The sequence below is a fragment of the Cricetulus griseus genome, chromosome 5 (assembly GCF_003668045.3).
Source record: "Cricetulus griseus strain 17A/GY chromosome 5, alternate assembly CriGri-PICRH-1.0, whole genome shotgun sequence".
NCBI lineage: Eukaryota > Metazoa > Chordata > Mammalia > Rodentia > Cricetidae > Cricetulus > Cricetulus griseus.
The window spans coordinates 33,656,445-33,684,095 of NC_048598.1; the positions used below are offsets into that span (position 1 = coordinate 33,656,445).

Consider the following 27,651-nt stretch of genomic DNA (forward strand, 5'->3'; position numbering starts at 1 on the left):
TGAACTTGATTTCCTTCTCAAGTTCAATTTCTTCTCCTACAAAGGAGCATCATAAAACTACTTTAATCCAAAAAAAAAAAACGTTTTGCCATAGTATAAGTGGTATACTATATTGAATATATAGTAAACTCATGTTTTGTGTAGTATTACAGAAATACCATGTTCTTAGTAATGACACTATTTTTGTTAGAAGACAGCTAACTTTGTAAAGGGATTGGAATACCATGAGTACATACTTCAGGGACACAAAGGAGACAACATTGTGGAAAGCAGCGTAGTGTTGAACTTAACCACTGGCAGGGAGATTTAAGCTTGGCATCCCTCTAATTGTGTGACTCCATCCAAGTTCCTCATTCAACATTTTGGGGTTTCAGTTCTTGCTATTGGCCCCATGACCCTGGGGAAGGTCACTGTGATACCATTTTGCTCAGGTTCTGCTACCAGCTGCTTATATTCCTTTAGGTGAGCTATGACATCTTTGTTTCATGGTTTTCTTAGCTACTGGAAGCTGGGTCGGCTACAAAGGGATCACAGAGAAGTCAAAGGCTTCTCCAGTCTTAAAAACAGCAGGGCAAGTACTAAGATGGCAGGACTTCTTTCTCTGATTTACCCTGCTCTGAACAGCCTCATCCAGGACTATTTTCCTCCCCTCAATTGATTTCTTCTTTTCTCCTTCCTCCCTTCTTTCTTTCCCTCCCTTCCTTCTCTCCCCTTTCCTTCTCCTCTCTTTTTGTCCATCTCTTGGAGACAGGATCTGACACTGCAGCATATCCTACCCCAGAATCCATGGCAATCCTCCTGCCTCAGTGTATATCATACTCTGGAGAAGATTGGCAGATGACACTCAAACTTTCCCTCCATTTCTAGCAGTATAAAAGAATACATGATCTCTAGTAGTGTGACATTAGGCAATCACTTAGCTTTCTGAGCTTCAGTTTCTTCATTTAAGTAAGCATTCTTTAGCTATTGACTTGCATTAAACAGAGTTTCCAAGGCTGGTGTCAAACTGAGCAAAAGTGCAGAACTCTAAGCGTGTTGCTTCTTTGGTCAATCTTTAACACAATGAGTGGTAGAAATTACTAGATTCACTGTAGAGGAATGGAGCTATTGATCATTAACATCTGAGTGGAAAGCACAATGAATGTTTTGCATGCACTAGGCTTTGAATGTAGACAGTAGGCAGTCACAAGAAGTTGTCCATGTCTGTGACAGTGTATAAGGACCCAGACAGTATAAAAAGCAAAAGCAAAAGAATTTGCTGGCAGTATTTTACTATTTATTTGAGATAGGGTCTAGCTATGTAATCCTGACTGGCCTTTGTAGACCATGCCGGTTGTAACAATCATGCCTGGCTTGATTATATATGTGTGTGTGTGTGTGTGTGTGTGTGTGTGTGTGTGTGTGTGTGTGTGTGTTTGAGACAGGGTTTCTCTGTATTGTTTTGGAGGTTGTCCTGGAACTCACTCTATAGAGCTGACCTCGAACTCACAGAGATCTGTCTGCCTCTGCCTCCCAAGTGCTGGGATTAAAAGCGTGTGCCACCAATGCCTGGCTTGATTTATATTTTTTAAATGCATGAAATTATCTCATGTACTTTTATAAACAAAACAGCTTCCTGATACACATACATTTTGAGTGTTTCATTTCATGTCAGATCAATCACTAATTGGTTGTTGCCTCCTAGGTTATTTTCCTATAACTATTTTAAAATCAATTTTCCATTAATTTGAAAAAAACTAGTGGATTGGGAAAGCTATGACATTAAAGGGCTTGAAGAGTGTCTTCTTCAATTACTTAACAAAACTCTGCTGCATATCTACTGTTGTTCTGTTGTAAGAATGGTTAATATGATTCTTCTGCTGGAGATAGTTAATGGCAGGAAAGAAAATCCTACCCTGGCAGAGTTCATGTTCTAATGGAAGGAGAAGAGGGAAAATAGATGATATTAGGTGATAATAAGTCTAAGGGAATAAATGAGCGAGGGAAGTGATGGGCTTGAACCTTTGTAAGAAATCATGGAAGGTAGAAGAATGTTTCCTCTTCACCCTTAAATCTAGGAAGAGAACTGGTAGAAAGTATTAGTTAATAAAGTCTACATGTAGCTCATCCTAAGGCAGAGAGTCTGGATTTGATAACCCTAGGGGTTTTCTTTTGATTATATTTTGTTTCTGTTTTTAGTAGTCTGGTTTTATGATTCATCAGTGTAATTATCCTCTAGCCAATGAGAGGATACTGGTTCCCATCCAGCCATCTACAAATGAGATCAGGCAACTGTTCTTTACCCTGCACTGGGATTTGGGATAGCAAATGCTTTTGACAAATACCCTGTATTTTAATTAAAGTTTAACATTTCCTGCACAAAAGAAATAACTGATGATATATTATTATTAACTTGCCTTGTTCGATAAATAAAGCCACACAATGAAAAATTTGAAAGACTAAGTTGAAACCATGAATTATTAGTCACCATTTTCCTTTGTTAGGCTAGTGATGTTTGACATATGTTCCTCCTTTATATCTGCACCTCTTGAATTAGATAAGGTTGGGGGAGACTTCCATAGGCTTAGATTAAGTATGGGTTTTCATTGATTTATTTTTACTTATTTTCTGCAGCTCCATCACTGGCACTCCTTGGCTTTGAGGGAAAGGTTAGACCAAGGTTATGCACTTTTACAGTGAGCAGGATTGGAATGAGTGAAGAATCTATGAAGACTTTACATTTTACTGGTTCCCAAGACATGAAGACCTGTTTTTACTAGTGTAATATGGGGTTGGCGGGGGTGTGAGAAACTGATTTCTTAGAATTATTTAAATTACTGCTCAAGACAAAGATTCCACCTAGAAGCCTTTTCTCTTTGAGATTCAAATGTGTGAAGAATAAAGTCCTGAATGTATGTGTGTAAAGAAACCTAGATATCTTTTGAAACAGGCTGCTTGAAGTGTGGTCTTCTTGATTCCTTTCAGGACCCATGTGACATTTGCACTGAAAGTTGGGAGGCAGGGAGGCAAAGAAAACTGATGTGTTAATTGGAATGAAAATACTCATCTAAAATTTATCTGGTAATCATGTGTTGTTCATCATAATACAAATGAACTAAACACATAGCTCCCCCCCACACACACACACAAACAGAAAGGAGAAACAGAATATACCAGCCTCACTTAAGAATGTCCTAAAGCAGGATGACTTATTAATAGCATTAAATATTGACCTTGGATACATGTCTTTTTAATGTTCCAGGTGATGAAAAGGGAAGCACACACGGTGCATGTCTGAGGCTCCTAAAGAATTGTGGTGTTCTCAAAGGAAGATACATATGTGGTTGAGCTACAAGCTGAGCAAGCAACTTTTTTCCTAGAGCCCTATTTTTCTTGAAAGCAAGAGTATCAGACAACCCATAGTTATTTAGACTTAAGTGTTTGGCAGATGTTTTCTCAAAGGAAAAAAAAAGCTAGCTTTTAAACTGATGGTATTTATTAGTAAAACAACTAGAAACTAGGAAAACATGTTATTTATTAGCAAAAATAAAATTATAAAAAACTCAAATTCTAAAAAAATATATTCATTATTATATAAGCTAGTCAGCTTTCTGATATTTAAAAGTATTTCTGATGCAGTTGTTAGTGGTATCTACGAGTCTGATGTTTTAGTACTATACAATGAGTGCCCGGATGTTAAAAGAGCTGCATATATCAATGAACAGATACGTCCAGGATAGCTAATGCAAGCTGTTACCGATCATTCAGGGTAAAAAGATATGTTCAAAATGCAATATAAAGCTTTAGATTTCAATGCCATAGAGTACACATTTTATTGATATGGCTTCAGGCACCATGCTATAAGAAACTTTTAAGAAATAGCCATTTCTTTAGTTTTGTGTGGCCCCAAGCATAAAAGTCCACAATTGCAATGGCACACTGAATGCAGAAGCAAATATGAGAATGAAACTATCCTGTCAAGCAGATTTGAAAGATTTACAAAGTCATGAGGCAATGTGCTCTTCTTGTCAAATTTGTTTTGTTCACTACCTATAGTTATTGTCATAAAATGCATTGATTTGGTTATGTGTTATGCATTTGGTTTATTACTGTTAACTTCAAATGCAATGCTGGATAGATAACTTCAATCTTCCCAGTTTTAATTTCTGATGTCGTATCAATCAATATGAGCCACATAATCAAGTAGGCGAATGTAATTATCTCCAGGGTTACGAAGGGATCTGAGCCCCAAATGTTAAAACATTGTTCTCTCTAGATCCTCCTTCCAGTTTTTAGCAGTGAGCAACTGAAGCTAAGATGGATGATATAACTCATCGGCTGTGTGACAGCTGTGACAGGATCAGTTCTCTAAAAATCACTGCCCAGTGCCCAGCCTGTGCTTTTTCTGCTTCTCTGTGAGCCATGGCGACTGCCTTGGGAAGACACTGAGCTACCACTGTCCAATGGGAAAGCTGGGTGGGAGATGCTCTGGTGGAGGTCAGCTTTTCAGACTGGAACTCGCCACCCTGTGAGAAGGGGACTTGAGGAGAGGAGGCCTTGAGCAGAGGAACGACCTTATCTCTTTCAGGCTTCACACTTCTTGTTCTGAAATACAGTGGCTTTCCCTGCAGGGAGTTTGCTCGATGGAAAGTGAACAACTTGGCCCTAGAAAGGAAAGACTTCTTCAGTTTGCCTCTGCCTCTCGCCCCAGAGTTTGTCCGAAACATCCGCCTCCTCGGAAGGAGACCCAACCTGCAACAGGTTACTGAAAACCTCATCAAAAAGTACGGCACTCATTTCTTACTTTCTGCCACTCTTGGAGGTAAGCAGCATCCTCGGCCCCAGCCAACTGGTTGTTCATTGCTGAAATAGCTTTTATGATCTATTGATATCATTCTCCCTGCATCTTTTTTCCTTTTTGGCCTATCGAAGAACAGTGTATTCTCTCTGCACCCGAAACCACCCTAGAACATTTTTATTCTCTTGAAAGTGACATCATGAGGGGAAGGGGGTATGGGGTAAGGAGACTGGGGGGACACACGGGTTTCTACTAAGCATGTACCAGCAGGGGGCGCTCCTACTTTTATTTTGACTAGCCATTTAACCCAGGGACTTCTCCACTTCTTAATTCTTACTGTGGCTACAAATGTCACATTTATAGGCACAGAAATAGATAGATGTTCATTGAGTCACTGACCCCTCCCCCCTTCTCACTGTGAGGATTGGTGACCAGCCAAATCACAATTCCAACAGCTTGGTGGATCTCCCTCTGGTAGAATGGGGTAGGGACTGGGCTGTGCACAGTGGAGGGGAGACTTGACCCGAGGATAAAGAGTTCTCCCAGATATAGGAAGAAGAAAGCAGGGTTTATCATAACATTTAGTTAAGTGTGCAGTGGACAAAAACGCAGCTCCCCTGGCGTTGGGACCAGCTGCCGGCATGTGGTAGGTGGTGAGTGTTTGATGGAGAGGGACCAGGCAGGGCCTCAAAGCTTTTGCCCTTTCCCTGGAAGCAATAATAGCCATGTGGCTTCTCATAAACAACCTGAGAGGGGAGAATTGTGTCTCCCCCTTGGAGGCAGATTGCCTGCGATGGAGATCAATAGAGAATGTTAAATGGAGACACTGCTGAGGGGTGTGAGCTTTAGGAAGCTTTAAGAGCTAGGGAAAGGAGGGCCTTCCAGGCAGGGAGGCCCTGTGACCCTGTGCACAGTCTGAGGAGAGAGCTCTCAAAGTGTAAATGATGGGGAGAGGCCCACAGCAGGGGCGGTGTTCTCTCTTAGCTAGGTCTGTCCTGCCAGAGGGCTATAGGTTCTTAATGGCCGGGGAACCTGGAACTGACAACCTCACTAATGAGCTCATGTTTTTGTTATAGGAGAAGAATCCCTGACCATTTTTGTGGACAAGAGGAAACTGAGCAGAAAGGCAGAAACATCAGGAGGTGCCCCTGTAGTTGGGGGCAGTGGGAACAGCTCTGCTGTGTCCCTGGAAACCCTGCACCAGCTGGCAGCTTCCTATTTCATTGACAGAGAGAGCACACTCCGCCGACTGCACCACATCCAGATAGCCACAGGGGCGATTAAGGTAAAGGGGTAGCCAAATCCTCTGCCAGCTCCAGGGCAGCCAGGCCACACTGAGCAAAAGGAAACAGTTGCTTTCTGGTGGCATCTCAGCCAGTCCTTACAAATGGTTGCATCACCCACCCTCTGAAGGAGCATCTAGCCAGCCGACCGATTAGCTGTTGCCAAAGATATGTGTGACTGCATCTTGGTGGGGTTGAGCTACTGAGTAAGAGAAGGTGATTTCAGACAGCCATTTAAAAACAAGATATACATTTTCTAGGGTGTGGGAGAGGGAGCAGCTAGCATTAGTTAGATTGGTCAGGAAGGGAACTTTAAGGTTTATCCTGAGAGGCTCAGACCTGAAAGAAGACCAGCCTGATCATGTAGAACTGAGGAAGGCTGTTTCAATTAAAAAAAAAAAAAAGTTAACTCTAAGTGCTAAGGCCCAAGTCAGGAAGTAGGTTAGTGCCCATTGAAGTGCCGAGAAGAGTCCTGTGAGGGCGGAGGGGAAAAGAGATACACTATGAAGACATGATACAAGACAAGGTTCTGACGTAGGCTGGAGCTGGTTGGCATGGCCACAAAAAGGAACGTTAATACAAGGCAAAGGAAGAGTTCTAGCAGGAGCATGGCAGAATCTCCTGATCACATGCATGTCTTTAAGGGATCCATAGTTACTGTGACTTTAATAGCTATGCTCTCCACACCCCCTCCTGGCAGCTCTAATTAACCTGTAGAACGTTTCTACTAAGGGTCCTTTGGTTAATGGATGACTAACAATACTTTTGGGAATGCTGGAGTTTTAAAATTCTAAGTATAAAATTAAAGTAGTCTATAGACGTCAAATCTATGTTCTACTTTTGTATCATCAGAAAACAGCAAGGGGATTTTGTTTACTCATCAGTTTACTCAGTAAGTATATCTTAAGTACTCAGCTCCTATAAGATACTATTGTAGTAGTCTCTACACTCATGAAGCTTGTGTTCAAATAGTGGACCTGCAAATAAATACAAAGACAATGTGAAAGGATGGTATGAGAAATGAAACTAAGTAAGAGGACAGGGTGTGATGGGGCTAAAGGAATGTCACTTCAGGAGGAGCCTAAGTGAAGTGAGTGATTTGTGTATTGTGAGCAAAAGTATTCCAGAAAGCAAGCACACATGCCGTAAAGGGGGATTGTGCTGAGCAGGGCCCCCAGTGAAAAGGAAGGAAGTGTACTGGTATGGAGTCAGCAAGGTAGTGAAATGAGAAACAAAGCCAGGAAAGCTGCAGGGCCAGATCACTAGCACCTTATTAGTTATGGGAACAGGAAAGGGTGGTGCTAGAGGCCAGGATAGTGTCCAAGGGCAATGTGGTAGGTACAGTGAGATATTACCATGCCTTGGATAAAGATGGTAGCACATACAGTCTGATGGTAGAGAGGCAAAACCCACAGGGTGAGGTAATGGATTAGAATAAAGAAATCAAAATTAGATTCAAGATATTTGGTCTGAGCAGTCAAGTGAATAGCGATTCTATTTACTGAAAAGAATGACATTGTACAGAGCCGGGGAGAAAATGGAAGAGTTTGTTTTAGATACAGACATGTGGGGCTGACTTTCCTATTAGACATCTAAGGAAAAAAAATCTGATAGGATATTGGGCATAAACACCAAGGATTAGGAAAGAAGTCATGATCTGGTACAGGCATGCATTCATGTGGGCAGTTAGCATTGGTTGTGAATAGGAACCATGTTTTTGCAGTAAAGGAAATCAGAAGAATGGGTACTTAATGGTAAGTGAAGTGGAGTCTAGAAAATGATTTCTGTTTTCATGATGAAAGATATTCTAGCTTACTGGTAGGTAGGAAGAATAATTTGGTAGAAAGCAATAGAGTGATGAAGCAGGAGAAAGAGAAGATAACTTCAGGGCATGATCCATAAATGAAAAGTGTTGACATTTATGTGCCAATGAAGAAATGAGCCTTACAAAGAATCACTCCATTCTTTGTGTCAGGGGCAATGTAGTATGTATGAGGATACCTATTGAAGGATGGTGGGATGTGGTGGCCGGAAGATGTGTTCTTTTCTTCTCTGATTGGTTCTGTTTCCTCAGCTAAACAAGAAGCAAAAGCTTTGGTTAAAAGGAATAAGAAACTGTTGTGGAAAATGTGTGACCTGGTCACTTCAGAGGCAGGGAGGAAGGAATGTCACTTGAGTGGCAACACAGAGTAGACTCAAGGGCAGCACTAGAGACCACATGATATTCATGGTCACAAATACGTGAAATGAACTACTGTAGCTGGGTGCATTTTTTAAGCTCTATTCATTGTTCTGCATACCAGCAGGTATGTATTGGATGGAAAGATGGATTTAATCAAGGTGCATGTGTGGACAAGATGAAAGAAAAAGGCAAAGGAATTAAGATTATATACCGGGGCATATGCTGTAGATTTAGGATTCTAAGCCAATCATTGAAAGAAAAAGTTAAGTATGATAAAATGTAGGTCAAGTCCAAAGATTGAAAGTCTCAGTTTGATGATAAATAGTTCTTTCTCAACCTTCCTGATGCTGTGACCATTTAGCACAGTCCCCCATATTGGGGTGACCCCCCCAACCATTTTTCGTTGCTACTTCATAACTATAATTTTGCTATGGTTATGAATTGTATTGTAAATATCTGCTATGCAGGCTATCTGAAATGCAAGCCCCATTGGAAGGGTCACTTGAACCCCAGGATGAGAGCTGATGTGTTAGAGGGAAGGGACTGGAGGAAGTGTGGTGTGATTTTTTTTTTTTTTTTGTAGCAGTCATAGAGGAAATGCAGTTTGCAGTAAAGTCTAGGCCATAGCAGGGGCGTATTGACTAAGATGAGATTACAACTCTGAGGAAGCAAGGTATGGCAGCAAGTATCTAAGAGGAGCAAAAGTTAAATGATTGGACATATGGGAGCAGAAGTCAGTAGGAACGGTACAGGCTTCTGCTGGTAACAATTGTCCACTGCTGTAAATCCTCAGTGAGCCAAGACGTGTAGCAAGAAATAAATATCAAGCAGAGACAGTAGGAGTAGGGCACAGTGCAGATGACGCTGGCTTCCAGGAGCCAGAGATGGCTAGACAATAAGGAAATGCAGCGTGGGATCTGCCTCGTGTCCATGCTCAAGAGTATCAGAGGTGAGAAAGCAGCAGCCACCACTAGAGAAGGATGCAGAGGAAACTACTTCCCTGGGGAAGCGAGGCTGTAGTTAAATCAAAGCAGGTGAAGTGGACTCTTAAGAAGAGCTTGCCATTCTAGAGAGATTGCCGAGGACTAGTCATGGCACACAAGGAGCATGATGGAAATTAACTGAAGAAAAGAAAAAGTGGCAGATCACAGGGGTACAGTGTCTGGAGGGAGCATCCAGGAGAAGATGATGGCTTTCCATTAACAGAGTGAAAAGGTTCATTTATGAAGCTGGTATCTAATGCAATTCAAAGTGATGGAAAGGGACTCTAAGTAGCCTGGAGAGAGTTGTAGCAAGATATTAGAACTTTGTAGAATTTCCCCTCATCCTTCAGTCTCATATGAACTGTGTCACAGTTGGAGAAAGAAGCACAAAATTCTTACCAGGAAATGAAAGGCAGACATTTTATCAACAATTCAAAGATCTCATTACCTTCTAGTAGCCAATTCCCCTCACACCCTAACTTAGATTCATTGATCCATCACTACCATCACTCCCTGCCCCTGAATTCCCTTCATACCCATGTGGTCCTCTAATCCAAGACCTCGTCAACGTGTACCTGATTTTCTTACATAATGCTTTCGTGCCCTCCTCTCTCAGCTCCTCTCCCTGACTTATAGTATGTTGTTATAATGAGCACGAGCATATACTCTAGTGTCCCCTGATTCCAAGGCGCTAACTGTACACAGAGCAAACCTGTGTGCCTGAGCAGGGTGCCCGTGTGATGCAACAGAAAGAAAACAGGCTCTCCTTCAAGAATCTGAGTCCTACCACTGTGAATGATTTAGGTATTGAAGAAGTTACCAAACTTATATGGACTTCATTTTCCTCTCTCTAAAATCATTAAATAACTAGAAGAGTTTTCAACCTTGAAGAAATTCTGTGATACTTAATGAGAAAATGTACAGATTGCCCAGAGCATAACACAGTTGGAGATTGAAAGGGCTTATTGTTCTTAACAAAACAAAATTATTGACTATCTTCCCCTGCTGTCTTTCTAGTTTCATCTCTAAACAGTCCTCTCTCTACCCATCTACTTTTTACCTCCCCGCCCCCACTCACATCATGTAACCTAGGCATGGCATACCCAAGTACCAGATGTTATTAGAACACTCTATCCTCTCACATATCTTCCTGGCACTTGCTTTCTATTGTACTCTCAATGCCTGACTGTTGACCCAAGTGGCTCTTTCTTTCCTTCTTTGCTCAGTTCAGAAAAGTGACCCCTGTGAAGCTTTTCCTGACTCCTAACATAGTTAAATCTCCTTTTCAATGTTCCAAGCACATGCCTCCATTACTGGGCTTGTCATTTGAACTGTAGGTGCTAGCTGACATGACTAAATACACAGGAAACTAAGAGATCCTTATAGGAGAAACTGGGTCTCACTCAGCTTTCATTTCCTAAAAGAGTACAGAGCTTGCCGCTTTGTGGGTAGTGAGTAAACAAAGTGTCAAATGATGAAGGAAGGAACAAACAAATAAGTGAAGTCTGTCTGTCTGTCTGTGAACCCACCATTTTGCACATGTAAGAGAAATCTGCTTAACACACATACAAATAGCCATGCCTACACTTAGTTGACAGAAACAGCACTCTATTGAAGGCATGGTTTGTTAAGACTTCTGTAATGTCAGGTACTAAATCTATTGCAGACATCTGTGGCTTGGAAAAGGTTGGTCACACTCTCAGAATACTCCTTTGGATTCTTATTTGGATACATGTTTCTATTTTTAAAAAATCCTTGCCTGCTTTATAATCCAATTTCTTTTGTTTGAGAATTATGTTTTCTGTTTATCAGACTTTTGAACCCCATGGCTTGGGGTTACAAGAAGCTTCCCTTTGCCACAGAGCCATCACTGGCCCTGGAGGTTATCTTTCTGTTTTATCTGCCTTCAGTGCAGAGACAACACCCTCGTTCGTGGTGGTCAAATCCTAGTTCCTGATATCTAGGATATCAGGAATGGCCTTAAATAATTGAGAACGGGCTTAATCCTTAGGTATTAATTAGCTGAATTTTATATCATCAACAATCAGATCCTTTTAATGAACTGGGTCTTCACATAACTCTCAGTTGTCTTCAGAAAAAAATAACTGGTTTAGAGTTGACTTTCCACTCATACACACAGCATTGCTGGTAGAGTTGCTGCCATGTATTCCTGGACATAACTCTTATGATGGAGGCATGAAAGACAGTAAGTATAAGTATTCAAAACTGCATGTCTTATAATGCTTATGGACTGTCCCAACACTACATCCACTGCATGTCTCCTCAGAGGAGGAACCACGATCCCTGGAAGCCTTCTTTTGGAACTTGTCTAGAGACACATTGACTGTGAAATGAATAACCAGTTCCCACTACACCGACTGCCCTGAGGTTTTCTCTGGGAGTACAAATGGCTTCTCCCCATTGGATACAACTTAGAAAACCATGCATTAAAAGGGATGGTTTCATATTGTCTCCCATCTCCATGCTTCCGGGTCTTTAGTGAGGTGTAGAGATTTCAAGGGCATTCTGCTAGACTAAGGATCAAAGGGCTGTATTGGTATCCCTTCTCACAGCTCTGTTCATAGCCTGGGCTTGATCTGAAGTATTGCCGTCAACAGATTCCACCACTTCGCTCTAAATGATTAGCATTTGTAGACCCTTATAGGATAGTTCAATAGCCAGGATGCACCCCACAGCACATCCTTGAAGCTAACAATCTTCTGTGCAGTAGCACTTGCCATCTGCCTCCTTCTACTGAGCTTGCCTTAGGAGTAGTCTTGCTGGGCTCCATCCTATTCATAACTGTATCACTGGGTGGGGATGAATGGAGTGAGGATGAGGGCTCTACTCACCTGCTCTGCCTTCATGAAAGAAAAGTCCTCTAGCACATTTGCCTGTGTTGTTTCTCTAAGCAAACCTGTGCTAGTTTTTCACTCTTCCCTGAGTAACTTCTTTGCATTAATGTGGAGAAACAGGTGCCCTGCCCCCTCTGGTTTATTCCTTTGGGAGCCAGTAAACATCATTCTGTGTTGTAAGGCTTGCCCTGATCAGCACACACATTCAAGACAGGATTTGTTCCATTCCACTCACTCTGTTTGAATGCCTGTTTCCCTCCTCGCCACACCCATTGTGACAGTAGGCCTTAAAGCAGAAGGGACTCTACTGCATGCATATAGCTCCAAGTCCCTTTACAGCATCTGGCACATGGCAGGATGTTCAATAAAATGCTTGAGAGGTGAAATCAGGCTACACAGTTTAGAGGGAAACAAACCAAGTGGAGCGAATACTTGGGATTGGATTTCAGCCCCGATGCTTGCTGTGTCTATGACCTTGAGGAGTCACTGAACTCCATTTGTCTCCTCCATATTCCATTATCGGGGTTACCAACCACTTAACTCACCTCTACACAGCTAATATGACTACTCCTGTTACTCCTGTTTCTAAAACATTGAAATAATTCCAAATCCTTCAGCCCTTTTCTTGTGCCCTAACCATAGTCACTCCCCACCTCCTCCAGACCTTGTGTGTGTGTGTGTGTGTGTGTGTGTGTGTGTGTGTGTGTGTGTAACAACCAAAGGGCAAATGCACCTCAGGAATTCTCTTGATGCCTTCAGGATAATAAGGCTGGCATCTCTACCAATTAGTTACTGCCTCATAGTCTACATGATGATAAAGATAATGATTGCCATTCCTGTCTGTTCTGCTATGGTGTTAGGATGACACCGGATTATCCAATCCTCAAGAAATCTGTACAAAGAATAAAAGGTTATGTGCATATATATCTGCCTGCAATTTTCTAGAAGGGATCAGTGCCATGAAGAAGAGATAGGACCTTTCTTATATCCTTATATCCTTCACCTCCTTGGTAGAAGGATTATGAAATACTTGGTGAGGAGGGATTGAAAAGCCCGTGAGCTGACTGAACAGAGCTGGTCAGAAGTCAGCTAGACCCCAGGCAAAGGGGAGAGTTTCTCAGAGCCCATCCAAAAAAAAAAAAAAAAAAGACTTAGACTTAGTAAAGCTACAGTAGCCTGTGGCCTGTGATTCCCTTATTCCCTTGGAAGCCTTTTTAAGCACACACACCTTCGCTGTGCTCTCCATGCTTAGCCCCATCGCTCACCATTAGAAGCCCATTTTCCTCTGCTGTTAGCATTGCAGGTGTCCCCCCAGGTAGGGCAGAAGCAATCTGGAAGTGAGAGAAGGGGGAGGAGCATAGGCTCACTGGAATGATGGTTTGCACAGTCTGATATTGTGGAAAATTGGATGTGCTAACGAACCTGAGCTACATCAGGTTCTGAAGGCAGGATGGTCTCTGTCAACAGACCAATTAGCACACAATTATTTTCCCCTTCTGAAAGCTTATCTGAGGCACCTTTTGAAATGTGTGTGCCTGAGTGAATTTCACTTTCTGTTACCTCTATAGGCTCTTTTAATAATCTCCCAGAGCTGCCGGCCCCTTTACAGAGACTGCTGCAGGACTATCTTGGCTTGCCCTTCAGAGACAGGAGCTTTTAACACATGGGTGGGAGCAGGGCTATACATCAGCCTGTACTGTTTACCCAAGTCTGTGCTTAACAATGTCTAATCAAGACCCTTTCCAGGCCCCTTTCCTCTTCCTACCTCATTACCTATCCAGGGAGAAGAGAGATGATATCAGAACAGACTAGAAAAAAATAATTATGATTTTGTTATCTGATGAAGTCTGAGCAAACCTTCCTCATGAAGATCTGGCTTGCCACTCGCCCCTCTATCAGGGCATGGGTATGATGCCAGGGTATTTCCTCTTCATTCTTGTCCTGCATCACAACCAACAAAAGGAAGCTCCTCTTCTCAGAAACCTACCTGACTGATTGTCTTCTTGTGGAACCGACATTTGGACAAGGAGGGAGGGAGGGAGAGGGAGAGAGAGAGAGAGAGAGAGAGAGAGAGAGAGAGAGAGAGAGAGAGATTACAAGATGATAGCCAGCCTCAGTATGGGAAATGATGGTGGGAAGTAGGGAAGTAGATGGGCCAGTAGATGGGTGCTGGGTAGGAAAAGGCTTGGGAGAGAGCACCTCCATTGTGGTTATTCTCTGACCTGCCCTTCCTGACACACAGCTTGTTATCTCACTCTCTGCCTGAAGCTAGTTGGTAAGTCACCCACTCAGGAGTTGGTAGATGGAAAATCCAGAATACAACTTAGTGATATTATGGTGGCCAGCTTACCTTGAGGTAGGAACAAGCTAGTTTTGCAATGCTATAACATGCCACCTTTAACCTGCCATTCAGCCCAGCCCATTCACACAGGTTCCACTAAATCATACTGGTTCCTGGCTCTTCTTCTGGGGAGTACTACGAAAAGAGAAGACTTAGCCTTGAAGTAAGTCTGACACTGTTTTCCCAGTCTAGTCTGATCACTAACCAACCACTTGATCAGTAGGAAGTATTCCATACATAATGTCTACATGGGAAGAGAGGCTAGCTCAAGAAGATCCACCAGAATCCACCACTGGGATTCTAGAAACATTTACACCACTCTTCAAGTGCCATACAGGCAGGAGCTGTGACATTCATCTGTGAGGTGACACTAACTGGATAAAGCAATGTGAGAGTAAATTGAATTCATCCTGGTCCCCTAGACGACAACATACATGATATTGAGTTGGTCATTTAACATATCTAGACTTAGTTTTCTTATAGGAAGATAGTGAATGAAAATTTGAGGACAGCTGGCTCCTGGGTATGTTTGAGTGGAGGTTTATTGTAGATCTGAGGAACAAAACAGTCAGAGGCATCTGGAAGGACCCAGACTGAACTGGCACAGAAGGCTGAACCAGGCCATGGGAAGAGGAGAGCTAAGGAAGGGGAGAAAGGTGGTGGGAGAAGCTGAGGACTAAGAGGTCAAAAGTTCCAAGAGAGTCCATAGACCAAGAGGGACATAGCTGAAATGTCTCAGTTATATAAGGAAGAGAAGCTGCGGGAGGGATATGGAGGCCCATTCTATGGTAGGGAGAGGTTTAGGGTAGAGGGCTAGAGGGTGGGGTGAGAAGTTCTGGGAGGAGCCACAGGTACTGAGTGAGACTTTCAAGACCCAACAGATAGCAATACTAACTTCCAATCATTACAACCATTTTCGCCCAGTGTGAGCCTTCTGAGGAGAGCATATCACTAGCATATTGTGATGCTATCTGAACTCTTTTCTTTAGAATATTGTTTGGAAAGTGATGACATTTCAAGGTGGCTTTAGTTAACTTTACTTCCTACAGCTCTTTGACCTGTTTTCTAGGAATTGAAATGACACAGACTAGAGTCTGAAAGCTCCAATGTTAATTTTAACTAACTAATTCATTAATTTTGGCTCAGGCCTGTGATCCCTGTACTTAGGAGGTTGAAACAGGAGGATTGTTATAAGGACAGGCTGAGCTGTACCATAACTTACAGGTCAGCCTATCAGTAAGACCTTCTCTCAAAATCAATAGATCAACAAGCATCAATCAATCTCTAAGAATTTTCCATCTTTCAGATACCACCTGCCCAGCCACCCTACTCTCTGGACTGTGTTTTCCTTTTGGGAGAATGGGAGGATTGAGATTTGGTTCTGAGAGGCCTGGGGACATTTTGTTTCCCCGGGACACAAGTTGAGAGTCATCCTGCTCCTAGTGAGGTCCTGATCCTGTTCTTTATTTGGGCTGCATCTTGCTAGCTCTCAGATGCTGTGCCTGATGCTGCTTCTTTCTTCTTTTCAGGAGCCACTATTCTATCACAAGTTCCCTTGAATCCCTACTCACTTTTCAAGGCTGATTTAGGCTCCCAGGATCAGCCCTGACTCCCTTCCCAGTGTTTGTGGTATCATCCCATCTCCTGCTTGACAACTTTATTCTCTACCAATTTCTAAACCTAGGTAAACAGGAGTCCCTCAGTGGTGTTCCCTGCATTCTGGGTTCCTTAAGGAGCCAGAAGTGTACCTATGTACTTTGGAGCCTGAGCTGTAGATACCAATGTCTTTCTTTTTGAAGTTTTCTTCTTACAACACATTTCCCATAACTCCTCTAGTGTCTACTTTCTACTTAGCTTTAAAGATAAGCGTGGATGATGTTCCCTCTGTTGTTTTTGTTTTCCCTCTGCCTAGGGATGTGCTTCCTATGACACATCCTTTGGGCACAACTCGGATGTCTATCCTCATTTGTAATCTACCTGCCTCTTTGAATGACTCATTACATAGCTTATATATCATTGTGCCTATCTTCCTGAAAAGACTGGAACACATTACTCATACATTCTCAGGTTCACAGCTGACTTATGATATTGCAGACACTGCACTAGCCATTATTGACATCACAGCAAGCAAAATAAGTCTGTAGAGACTCTAGCGTGGGAACCAGGCGATAACCAAATCCTCTCAGGAAAGGCCGTAAAATCTGCAGCTCATGTGCCTGCTGTAAAGCAGAGGTGCCTGGAGCTACAAGAGGAGGTCAGCAGTACCAAGTAGAACACAGAAGAACTCCAGAAAGGCACTCCATGAATGTTTGATGAATTGTGTGGGATTGAACAGGGGCTGCTCAATAAATACTCCTTGATTGGTTGATTGATTGTTGGCAAGGGCTTTGGTGCTCCTGAGAAGAAAGGGCCTCAGGTCCCCATCATTCTTATTACATACTTATTTCAGTGAATTTCTAGCTTCCCATTTTTCATCTTACACTTTAAACATCAGGGAAAACTGATGGGCCAACTTTATAATATTTTAAAAGATGGTGTTTGGAATATTATGTAGCTGTAAGAGTTTATGTATATTTAATATACTTTCTAAAATATGCAGTAATACCATAGCTGATTTTCTCTAAGGACATCTCGGTGTTGAGGTGGACTTAAATGTTTTATTCTAATAATAATACTCATAACTACTCATATTTCTATTACTAGTGCTTTTTCACCTTCAGCATCTCCAGAACCTGTGAGCACCTCATCAGGTGAATGCAACTGGCTCACTGACAGGCTGATGGGACCATCTCTGGCCCCTTGTCTCCTTCCAGTTGGCAGACACCAACTTGAAGGTCTCACTCCATATCCAACTTCCTGGTTATACAGGAAGTGGCTCCCCTCTGAAATGCTCTCTGGATCACATGCAATTTTGCTACCACCCACATCGAAACCCACGATGTTCACTGCCTCGGGACAAGGAAACAAAGTCACTTTGCCTTCCTAGGGTAGACAAATGAAGTTCCTTTGGTCAGGAATAGGTCAGTCTCTACATGGATGCCTAGAAGGAAAGGGCCAAGGGAACCTTCTTCTTGTTTTCTGAGTCCATATCTTGTCCCTTCTTCTCTAGGTCACAGAGACCAGGACTGGTCCACTGGGCTGCAGCAACTATGACAATCTGGACTCAGTCAGCTCTGTCCTGGTTCAGAGTCCAGAGAACAAAGTACAGTTACTGGGTAAGCTGCTGCATGGTGGTTCCACACCACTCAGGCCTGGAGAGAAACCCAGACTCCTGAAGAGAAAGGAAAGATCTCATTTCCTCATTTGCATATGTTATCGGGGATCAGGGTGGGTCTGGGATGAATGTGTCCAGGCTCTTGGCCTCTTAGTTATAGTACCAAAATAAGGGCTCACCAAATAAGCAAAGTAATTTTATTCAAAGCAAATCAATAGTACAGATAAAAAATACACTATTAGAATTGGCAGCAAGCTATATAAGTGAAGGTACTCAAAGACCCAGATTTTTATGTGGGTCTTCCTTTTATGGTGTTCAAGAGAAGGAGGAGCTAGTTATTTGGGACAGAGTTTGGATGGTTCTCTACTTAGATACACAGATTAAATTCCATAATCATTTTTTTCTACCATGCATGTTTGTTCTCATAATGCATGTGATTTTAGTCCAATGTGCACCCAATTTTTCATAGGCATAGGTTGGTAAGTAATTTGTTGTCCCTAAAAGTTGACTTGGGGACACAGTTTTAGCTTATTGCATATATGTTCAAAACCAGTCTAGGTCACAGTGTTCCCCCAGCCTCATACCTGGACAGAGTGGAATACAATTGAATAAAATGCAATCTGATGGTTGTAAAGAGGAAGAAAACGCACTCACAGCAGGGTGTACATGCAGCTCTTTTCAGAAGGGGGGATTCTAGGTTGCTAACACTTGCTAGGTGCATTGTTTGGGGTAGGGTGTGTGTGTGTGTGTGTGTGTGTGTGTGTGTGTGTGTGTGTGTGTGTAAATCATTTACAGATAAAAGACCGAGGCTGCCATTGATTTCAAAAAGAAGTGTGTACCCATCTCTGAACAAGTAGAGTACTGAGTTATTAAGTTTATGCTGACCTGCTTCAGCTAAGTCCTTTTTAAGGCAAGAATCTCCACAAATCTTAGGACCTGCATGTACCAACTTTCCTTCATTTTTTTTTGGGGGGGGACTTCTGAAGATTTGCCCCACACCCATTACCCATAGCTCCTGCCACTTCCATTGTGTTCTTTTTCAAAACCTGTATCATTGTCCTGTAGGGATCAGACACACAACCTTGTAAACCTGGAGCTAGTTCAGTGATTAGTTTGGTTACCAAAGGCATACTAAGGAACAAGCGGCCTTTGCATAGTAATTATGGGCCCACTAATAGGACTCACTCTAGCTCAAACTTAGTATCCTACTGATCTGTAACCGCAGCAGAAGAGTGGCCCTTGCTTTCCATTTCCATGTCTGTGGTTTTCTGTGAGAGCCGAGAAACTCAAAGCCAGGAGCAGCACTGGAGAAGAATGAACAGGAACATTTGGACTAGAGATAGAATGGGCAAAGGAGAAAAAGAAAAAGAAAAGGGCACTGCTGTAGGCCCAAAGAAAGGGGGACAAGTAAAGATGCTTAATTCCATCTGTTCCTCAAATGTTTTAAGGGCAGAGCTATGCAAACTGATTGAGGAGAGACGTTCATTTTTCCTAAGAGCTAACTGCATCTGCCTCTGTTTAAGATATTACTGTCCCAGCATCACAAAATCAATAGTTTCACACAGGATCTACGATTACAAATTTCAAGCAATCTGAGCCAGAGGCAACCGACATCGCTTTAGGAATTAACAAACATACAACAAGAGGAGTAAAAAACCTACTAATAGATACCCAATACAATTAATATCTCTTCTCCTATGTCCCTATACAGGCTGGATTTGTGTCTGGAAATTAGCAGTGAGTGAAGTTCAAAATTTCTGGTGGTTCATTTGGAATAGTTTATGCCATTTAATTTTATAGCCCATCACTCACCCAGACATTGCTCAGGGCACTTACTTTATAGCAATGGGAAATATTCTGAAGAGGAGGGAGGCAATGGGGAGATGGAAGGAGACACTTGAAGACCATAAGTGTTGAAAGCGAGCGTGTGGATAGGGTGTGTGTGTTGAGCGGGGGTGGGGAGGAACTGTCAAGTGCCATGGTGGGCACAGAATCAAGAAAGGGAAATTTAGTACCAGTAAGAGTAGGAGGTGGGCCTCAAGTGAGAACAGAAAATATCCATGCTGCTGACAACTTTAAGTTATAGTGTGAGGTCTGCTGAGGCTGGGACTCACACTGTGAGCTCTTTGATGTTCTGCCAAGGACAAAGACATAGATGTGAAATAAAGAGCATACATTTGAGAAAAGGGGTTCCTCATATTCAGGGGTCCTTCTATACCTCATTCTCCTGGCAGAAAGTCTGACAATATCCCTACTGGAAAGGCCTCCTGAAGAACTGACCCACACTCAATCCATCCATAATCCACATCTATTTTTTCTTCATCCTTTGTATGCTTCCAACAGCCACCTTACCCATGGCTTGAAGCCAGTCCCTATCCAGGCCTGATAGCCTGATGGATGTTGAAGCAGTCTATCATCCTACATTAATACTTTCCTAAGAGATAAATTAGCTGAACAGTAGTGGCAGATGCCTTTAATGCCAGCACTCAAGAGACAGAAGCAGGTGGATTTCCGTGAGTTCAAGACCAGTTTGGACTACAGAGTGAATTCCAGGACAGCCAGGACTACACAGAGAATTCTGTCTCAAAGAAACCAAACCAAGACAAAACACAACAACAAAATAAACAAAAAACAAAACAAAAAAGAGTTAAATTACCCTGAGGTAGGCAACTATTTCCAAGTATGGAGTATCACCCGATGAAACAAGGGCAGTGATTGACACTAGGGCTGTGACTTGGGTGGGTCACTGTGGCCTTGTGGCTTTTATTTTCTCATTAAAAAAACCATCAATATTAAAAGATATGGTGACACACACTGATAATCTCAGCACTTAGTAGGGCAGAGGCAAGAGGATCAGAATCCTTCATCAGTATAAGGAATGTTAGCCCAGCTGGTTCAGGGAACAAAATAAAACAACAGCAACACCACCTTTAGGATGGAGATGACCCCCTCAGAGCCATTACTTGGTTTAGTACCTGGCTACCTGTAGTGCCTCTCTCTATCTCATAACCAGAACATTTCCAGCTATCAGGCTGGAATGGGCGGTTAGCATTTAGTAATGTCTGAAAATGTCTACTGCCAACTTTTGTGTAACTATAAGAAGGATAGCTATTGGAGGCAGAGCAAGCTCATCAAGCCTTGCTATCTCCCCCAGGAGGGCCTTAAGATCTTATTTTATCTGAAACATCTTCCTGTTTCTCTCCTAGAAATGCTGATGTGTAGCCAGTAAGCCTGTTCTTATGATATGCACTCTCTCAATTTGGCTGATGTGAGGAGTTTGGCTAAGCCTTGGGCTTTGATGTTCTTCATCTGCATATTCAGATCCTCCCCCATCTGTCATGGGGGCTAGAAAAGCCCTCTCTCCCAACCAGCTCAGCAGGATCAGACCCTGGGGTGACCATTCTCAGGCCCAGTCAGCAAAACCCCTGTTTGGATTCCTATAGCCTTGGGTGTGAGAAACTGAGACCCCACTGGTTCTGCTCAGTGATTCCTTGATTCATCCTTTCCCCAGGTCTGCAAGTGCTGCTTCCTGAACACCTGCGTGAGCGTTTTGTGGCTGCAGCACTTAGCTACATCACATGCAGCTCCGAGGGTGAGCTTGTATGCAGGGAGAATGACTGCTGGTGCAAGTGCGGTCCCACTTTCCCAGAATGCAACTGTCCCGATGCTGACATCCAGGCCATGGAAGACAGCTTGCTGCAGATCCAAGACTCCTGGGCCACTTACAACAGGCAGTTTGAAGAGTCAGGTAAGCAAGATAACTAGCTCAGAATTTTTCCCCACTATAGAGTAGAGGGTGTGAGAGGACAGAACACTAACTTGGATCTAACTTGGATCCTAACTTATTCTTTTTTGTGAACTTCTAAGGAAAGAATGACTATATGGTTACCAAGAGTCTTAAGTGGTGTGTTTTTCTTCATGCAAATAATCACAGTGCCTAACTTAGATGTGTGTGTTAAGCACTTAATATGCTAAGAAAAAATATCATATCATTGAGAGTATAAGTATCATTGTCTGTGTTGCTGGCTACTGATTTCACGGTGTCTAGCACAATGTTTGCACATGATAAATGTTTGTTGATATATGAAGTATGTATAGAATGGTCTAGTTGGTACCCAGTGGGAACCAAACCAACTGTTGTTTGTTGCTGACATAGCTATTTATCAATGTCACTTAAGACCTAGAGTCTGAGGGGTTAGTTTGCTTCTTGCTCTTTCACTGACCAACTTTCCCATTTTGGTATAACCATGCAGTTCCTCAGGGCTATAACATCCTCATCATTAAAAGAGAGTGATACCACAGGTTGGTGCAAGCAGCTATTAAAACAAAATCAAGTTCCAGTCCCCAATCCTATGCTTTGGATATATTTTACAATACAACTTGGCTTTTGCCACTGTGAGATTCGACAGGAGAATAGATGAGAATAGACCTGTGCCAGGTGGTAAGGTTGTGGTAGGTCCCGAGACAAAGCAGAGAAGAGAGACTTGAGCGTGAGTTCAGAAAGCAAATATACCCAGGACATTCAAAAGAACTCTTACTTGGAGTTCAGAAGCAGAATGTTGCTTCTGCATTAGCTACAGGGCAGAATGTAAGATACTCTTACTCATACAGAGAGTAAGAGTATCTTAGGGAATCAGACAGTAGGCTGTGGAGAGAGAGGCTAAGCTCAAGGATTAAATGTTTCTGAGATTTATGAGCTGGGTACAGTACCTTCTCTGTGTCAACATTTGAGTGTCATTGAGCCTGTTTACCTCTTTCACTGGAGAGCCCTGGTAGTGTTGAAATAATTTCCCTGAAGAGAGACAGAAAGGGAGTGGATCAGGATGGGAGGGGAGGAGGTGACAAACCAGGAGGTGTAGATCAGGAAAACAGTAATCAGGATATGTTATATGAGGAAAGAAAGATAGTTCTATGAGTAAGTTATATGGAGAAGAAAAAGAAAGAGATACATAACAAGGCTATTATTAAAAGCAGACTTCTATCCATTTGAGGAATAACCGATACCAGTTTTGAAAACTGAAGTTTTACTGGAATAAGAACAAAAAGCAAAAGGCACCTCAGAAGCTAGGGCTAGAGAGATGACTCAGTAGTTAAGAGCATGTCCTGTTCTTCCAAATGATCTAAACTTGGTTTCTTGCAACTATGTTGGGTCACTCACAACCACCTCTAATTACAGCTCTAGGAGATCTGCCCCTTCTTCTGGTTTTGTGGGCACCTACATACATGTAGCACACAACATACACACACACACACACACACACACACACACACACACACACACACACACACGAATAAAATTCAAAAAATGAATTCTTAAAAAAGAATCCTAGAGCTAAATTTTATGATATGCTAATTAATTTCCAATAAAACCATGTGTAAATTTAAAAGCTAGTACAATGGATGGGAGGCCTCTTTCCTATGCAGTGACTCTGAAGTCTCCCCCCTCCCCCCACGGAACAAAGGAAGTAGCAATCTGTGTTCCCAGGACTCTACATAGCTTCACTCTGCTCAGATTCTGTATTTTTGCCCACAGAAGAGTTCCAGGCCCTGCTGAAGCGGCTGCCCAGTGACCGATTCCTGAACTCCACAGCCATCTCCCAGTACTGGACCATGGACACTAACGTCCAGCACCGCTACCAGCAGCTGGGAGCCAGCCTGAAAGTCCTGCTAAAGAAGATGCAGCGGATCGTCCGCCGCCTCTTCAATCTCTGCAAGCGCTGCCACCGGCAGCCTCGCTTCCGCCTGCCCAAAGAGAGGTGAGCACCCAGGCTTTAGATCCAAGGCCCAGCACCTCCTGGACATAGCTGCTGAGGCCAAGAAGGGCACTGTGGTCAACATGGAAGAAGAGAAAGTGGTGACATGTTAAGTCATGCTGATTATGTAATCTTGGCCTCCCTACTTGTCACTTTCAATCATCAGTTGTGTATGAAGAAGTTAAGGGAGTCTTGTGTAACTTTTATATAATTATCACAGATTCAAATGCTAGTCTAATAACACGTGAATTCTCACTTACTCCTCCCCAGTTTTGTAAGTCTTATAGTGAGGAAAGGGGTTGAGTTCAAGCAATTGCAAATGATAAGAAATAAACACACTAGACTGTTTTAAACAAGTGACTCTCATCACTTGTCTGAGTCATAGGAGGGAAGAAAACTGAGACCTGGACTCTCCCAATAGGATAGGGGTGTACTGTGATAGGAATCCACTTATTTATTCACTCTTTCATATATGCGTCCATTAAAAATATATTACACCTATATACCATGCCCAGCTATTTAGCTATAGAAGATACCATTGACAAAGTTAGATTTAGCAAATATGTAAAGACATAAAAAATTTAAAATCCTGACTGTATTAGCCCCTGAAATTAATGGGGGTAGAACACCAATCAAAAGGACATAAATTTAAAAAAGAAACAAACTCATACAAAACAATAGTTCCCAAGAGGCAGAGGCATTAAAAACCTAAGAAAAGGAAGTCTTGGACAGCTTGTGCAAGAAAAGATAGGAATACCTGGAATATGTAGGTACATCAGTGCTCTGGACAGCATAGCTAGTCTTGAAGCAGACCAGCCTTGTCATTGATAGAGCCTCAGGGAAGGCAGAAAGCAAGAGTGGAGAAGACAGACGAGCGGGGTTTAGTAAGATGGTTCTTTTTAATTTTTTTGGCAACTAATTATTAAATGCCCATCATGAACAAGAAACAAGCTTGTTCTCTAAGACTGAGTTAGTGGACAGCACAGAACCCCTGTTCTCACTGCACTGCCAGGGAAGCCAGCTATAAATAAGTGCCCCATAAACCAATAGTCATTCTATACACAGATAGTTGCCATGGATTAATCCAGAACACAGTGATGAGACAGTGAATGGAGTTGTCCTTTGGAAGAAACACTTTGGAAGAAACTCAAATGGGAACAGCCCATTTGAGAAGGTAGCTAAGAATTGAAATCCAAAGTCTAAGTAACCTACAAAAAGACTCTAAGTCTTCCTGTAAGAAGGATAAAAGAGAAAAAAAAGGAGAGACTTTTAGATGAGCATGAACTTGGCAAAAATATAAACTGTCTAAAGAACTAAGCCATAGGAAAAGCTTAGAAGGTAGATTTGATCTGAGACATTGAAAAGCCTCCAGTTTGGAAAGGGGAATGACCTGAAAAAAATTAGCCTGGCCAATTCCAAGACACACCTGATATCAAATCTTTCTGGCTACTCTACTACATAGAGTTCCAGGCTTAACTCAGTTGGTCCAAATTGGAGCACCGGCGTTTTCACCACTCAGTGAACTTGTGGCTTTGAACTTTTCCTTGTCTCTCCACCCTCCAGGCCCTGTCTATTAGTCAGTGAGCTGATACTCATAGGGAGGACAGTGGCAGCTTCCTTTGACTCGTACTTCTTGGTTTTATCTCTTCAAGATCCCTGTCTTTCTGGTGGAACCGAATCCAATCCCTTCTCTACTGTGGAGAAAGCACCCTCCCTGGGACCTTCCTGGAACAGAGCCACAGCTGCACCTGTCCCTATGACCAATCTTCCTGCCAGGGCCCCATCCCATGTGCCTTGGGCGAAGGGTCTGCATGTGCCCACTGTGCTTCAGACAATAGTACTCGCTGTGGGAGCTGTAACCCTGGTTATGTGCTGGCCCAGGGATTGTGCCGGCCAGAGGTAGCTGAGTCCCTGGAGAATTTTCTGGGGCTGGAGACAGACCTGCAGGACTTGGAGCTGAAGTACCTGCTGCAGAAGCGAGACAGCCGCATTGAGGTGCACTCTATCTTCATCAGCAACGACATGCGTCTGGGCAGCTGGTTTGATCCTTCCTGGAGGAAGCGGATGCTGCTCACTCTGAAGAGCAACAAGTACAAGCCTGGGCTGGTGCATGTGATGTTGGCCTTGTCCTTGCAGATCTGCCTCACTAAGAACAGCACCCTGGAGCCTGTCATGGCCATCTACGTCAACCCCTTCGGGGGCAGCCACTCTGAGAGCTGGTTCATGCCTGTAAATGAGGGCAATTTTCCTGACTGGGAAAGGACTAACGTGGATGCAGCTGCCCAGTGCCAAAACTGGACTATCACTTTGGGGAACAGGTGGAAGACTTTTTTTGAGACAGTCCATGTTTACTTAAGGAGCCGAATCAAGTCCCTGGATGACAGCTCCAATGAGACAATCTACTATGAGCCCCTGGAGATGACTGATCCCTCCAAGAATTTGGGCTACATGAAAATCAACACCTTGCAGGTCTTTGGCTACAGTCTGCCCTTTGATCCGGATGCTATCCGAGACTTAATTCTCCAGCTGGACTACCCATATACTCAAGGTTCCCAGGACTCGGCACTCCTACAACTCATTGAGCTCAGAGACCGGGTGAACCAACTCTCTCCACCTGGCAAAGTCCGGCTTGACCTTTTCTCCTGCTTGCTCAGACATAGGCTCAAGCTGGCCAACAATGAGGTGGGCAGGATCCAATCTTCCCTGAGAGCCTTCAATTCCAAGCTGCCAAATCCTGTGGAGTATGAGACAGGCAAACTCTGTAGCTAATGGGGTAACGACCCCAGTGCTGGTCAGAGAGTTGACCCACACATTCAGGGTGCAAAGATAATCCGAGCCCTCACCTCAGTGCCAACAGGGTGCTTCCATGAGACTTTCAGCACCTGGGAGATGGGAGCTCAAGGCTTAGACTGAAGCAGGCGAGAGACAATGAACAGCCACTGCACATGTGCACACGTGATTACAACCCCCGCCCCCACTCACAGGGAGGCCACAGCTCAGCAGCCTGGGATCTGTAAAGTTGGTGCTCTCCAGAATGAATGCATTTGAAAAAGAGCCAAGGAAGATATAAAAGAACCAGCTATATCGTGAACGAAATGAGTGAACATGCTTTAAAATGATTCTTGTCACCCAGGATAGCAAGAGGGGACAAAAGTGGGAGGGGCGGGAGACTTCCCCTCTATGGAGTCACTTTTGTATTCTTTTTAACCAGATTTCTTAAAATGTTGTTGTTCTGTGACTCCCTGCATCGGTTCTTACTTTTTGTACACTGCCTCCCTGCACCCCAGAGGCCATGGGCTGACAGCTTTTGGTGCCACTTCCTTAGAAAGTATGTGCAGTGCTATGGCAGACGAACCAATACTAAGGGCAGGCCACAGCCTCCTTGCTCATTCCCACACTTCTTCCTGCCAGCCCCCTCATTTCCTTGGTCTCCCCAGTTTCAGAGTTTTGACTTGTTCCAAGAGCCCCTCACAGTTCATCCAGAGCCCTCCTCCCGCAGCACCTGTCTGTCCAAGGAAGCAGTTTTGTCAAGTTAGAGACAATGTATATGGAAATGTTCTTTTCTAAAAAACAACAAAACAAAAATATTTATTTTGTGATTGTTTTTCTTGTCAACCTGCTCCAGTCACCTGAACCTCTGAGTAAAGTTTTACTTGATTTAATGCATTTTAAAGACCCTTTTTAGTGGCAAGCGAGAGAGAAAAGAAAACATAGTTCTTGGGGTTGCCTGAATGTTGTTTATTCTTACTGTTATTGTTAATTTTCCTGTGTCTGAGAGGCGTGGCCACAGATGATGTACATGGATGTAGGAGACTGGTTGATTAGTGTATGTATGCATTCATTTATGCCTGTGTTAGCTCAGATATGAAGTGTGTGTGTGTGTGTGTGTGTAAGTGAGAGTGAGAGAGAGAGAGAGAGAGAGAGAGAGAGAGAGAGAGAGAAGGGAAGGAAAAACATTATATGGAGTAGAACTCTCATAGAGAGTCAGCACAGGCCCTGACACCGGAATATCCCATTATCATGTAAGAGGATTGGAAGTTCTTACTCACAAGAAGTTGCAGTCTTAACCAGATACCTGCTGAGAGGGCCTCTCCTGTCAGTGCCCCTATGGGCAGCAGGAGACTCTCCCATGTTTTACATATTATGGTCTGGGATAACCCTTTAAGGAAATTGACAAATGTGATATTGATCTCCTCTAGTCTGTCTGCCACTTCTGCAACCTACCATATCCTAGACAGACAACACATGCTTCTCAGCTTAGTG

General features: G+C 43.1%; 1 protein-coding gene across 1 annotated transcript in view; it reads left to right on the forward strand.

Annotated features, from left to right (window-relative positions):
* Positions 1-26,157, forward strand: part of Brinp2 (BMP/retinoic acid inducible neural specific 2) — a 47,062-nt gene extending 20,905 nt beyond the window's left edge. The window contains exons 2-7 of the mRNA XM_035444826.1: positions 4,611-4,801; positions 5,854-6,062; positions 17,531-17,636; positions 21,147-21,383; positions 23,169-23,391; positions 25,041-26,157. Of these exons, the coding sequence (XP_035300717.1) occupies positions 4,611-4,801; positions 5,854-6,062; positions 17,531-17,636; positions 21,147-21,383; positions 23,169-23,391; positions 25,041-26,157 (2,083 nt within the window). The remainder of the gene's footprint in view (positions 1-4,610; positions 4,802-5,853; positions 6,063-17,530; positions 17,637-21,146; positions 21,384-23,168; positions 23,392-25,040) is intronic.
* Positions 26,158-27,651: the final 1,494 nt, after the last annotated feature.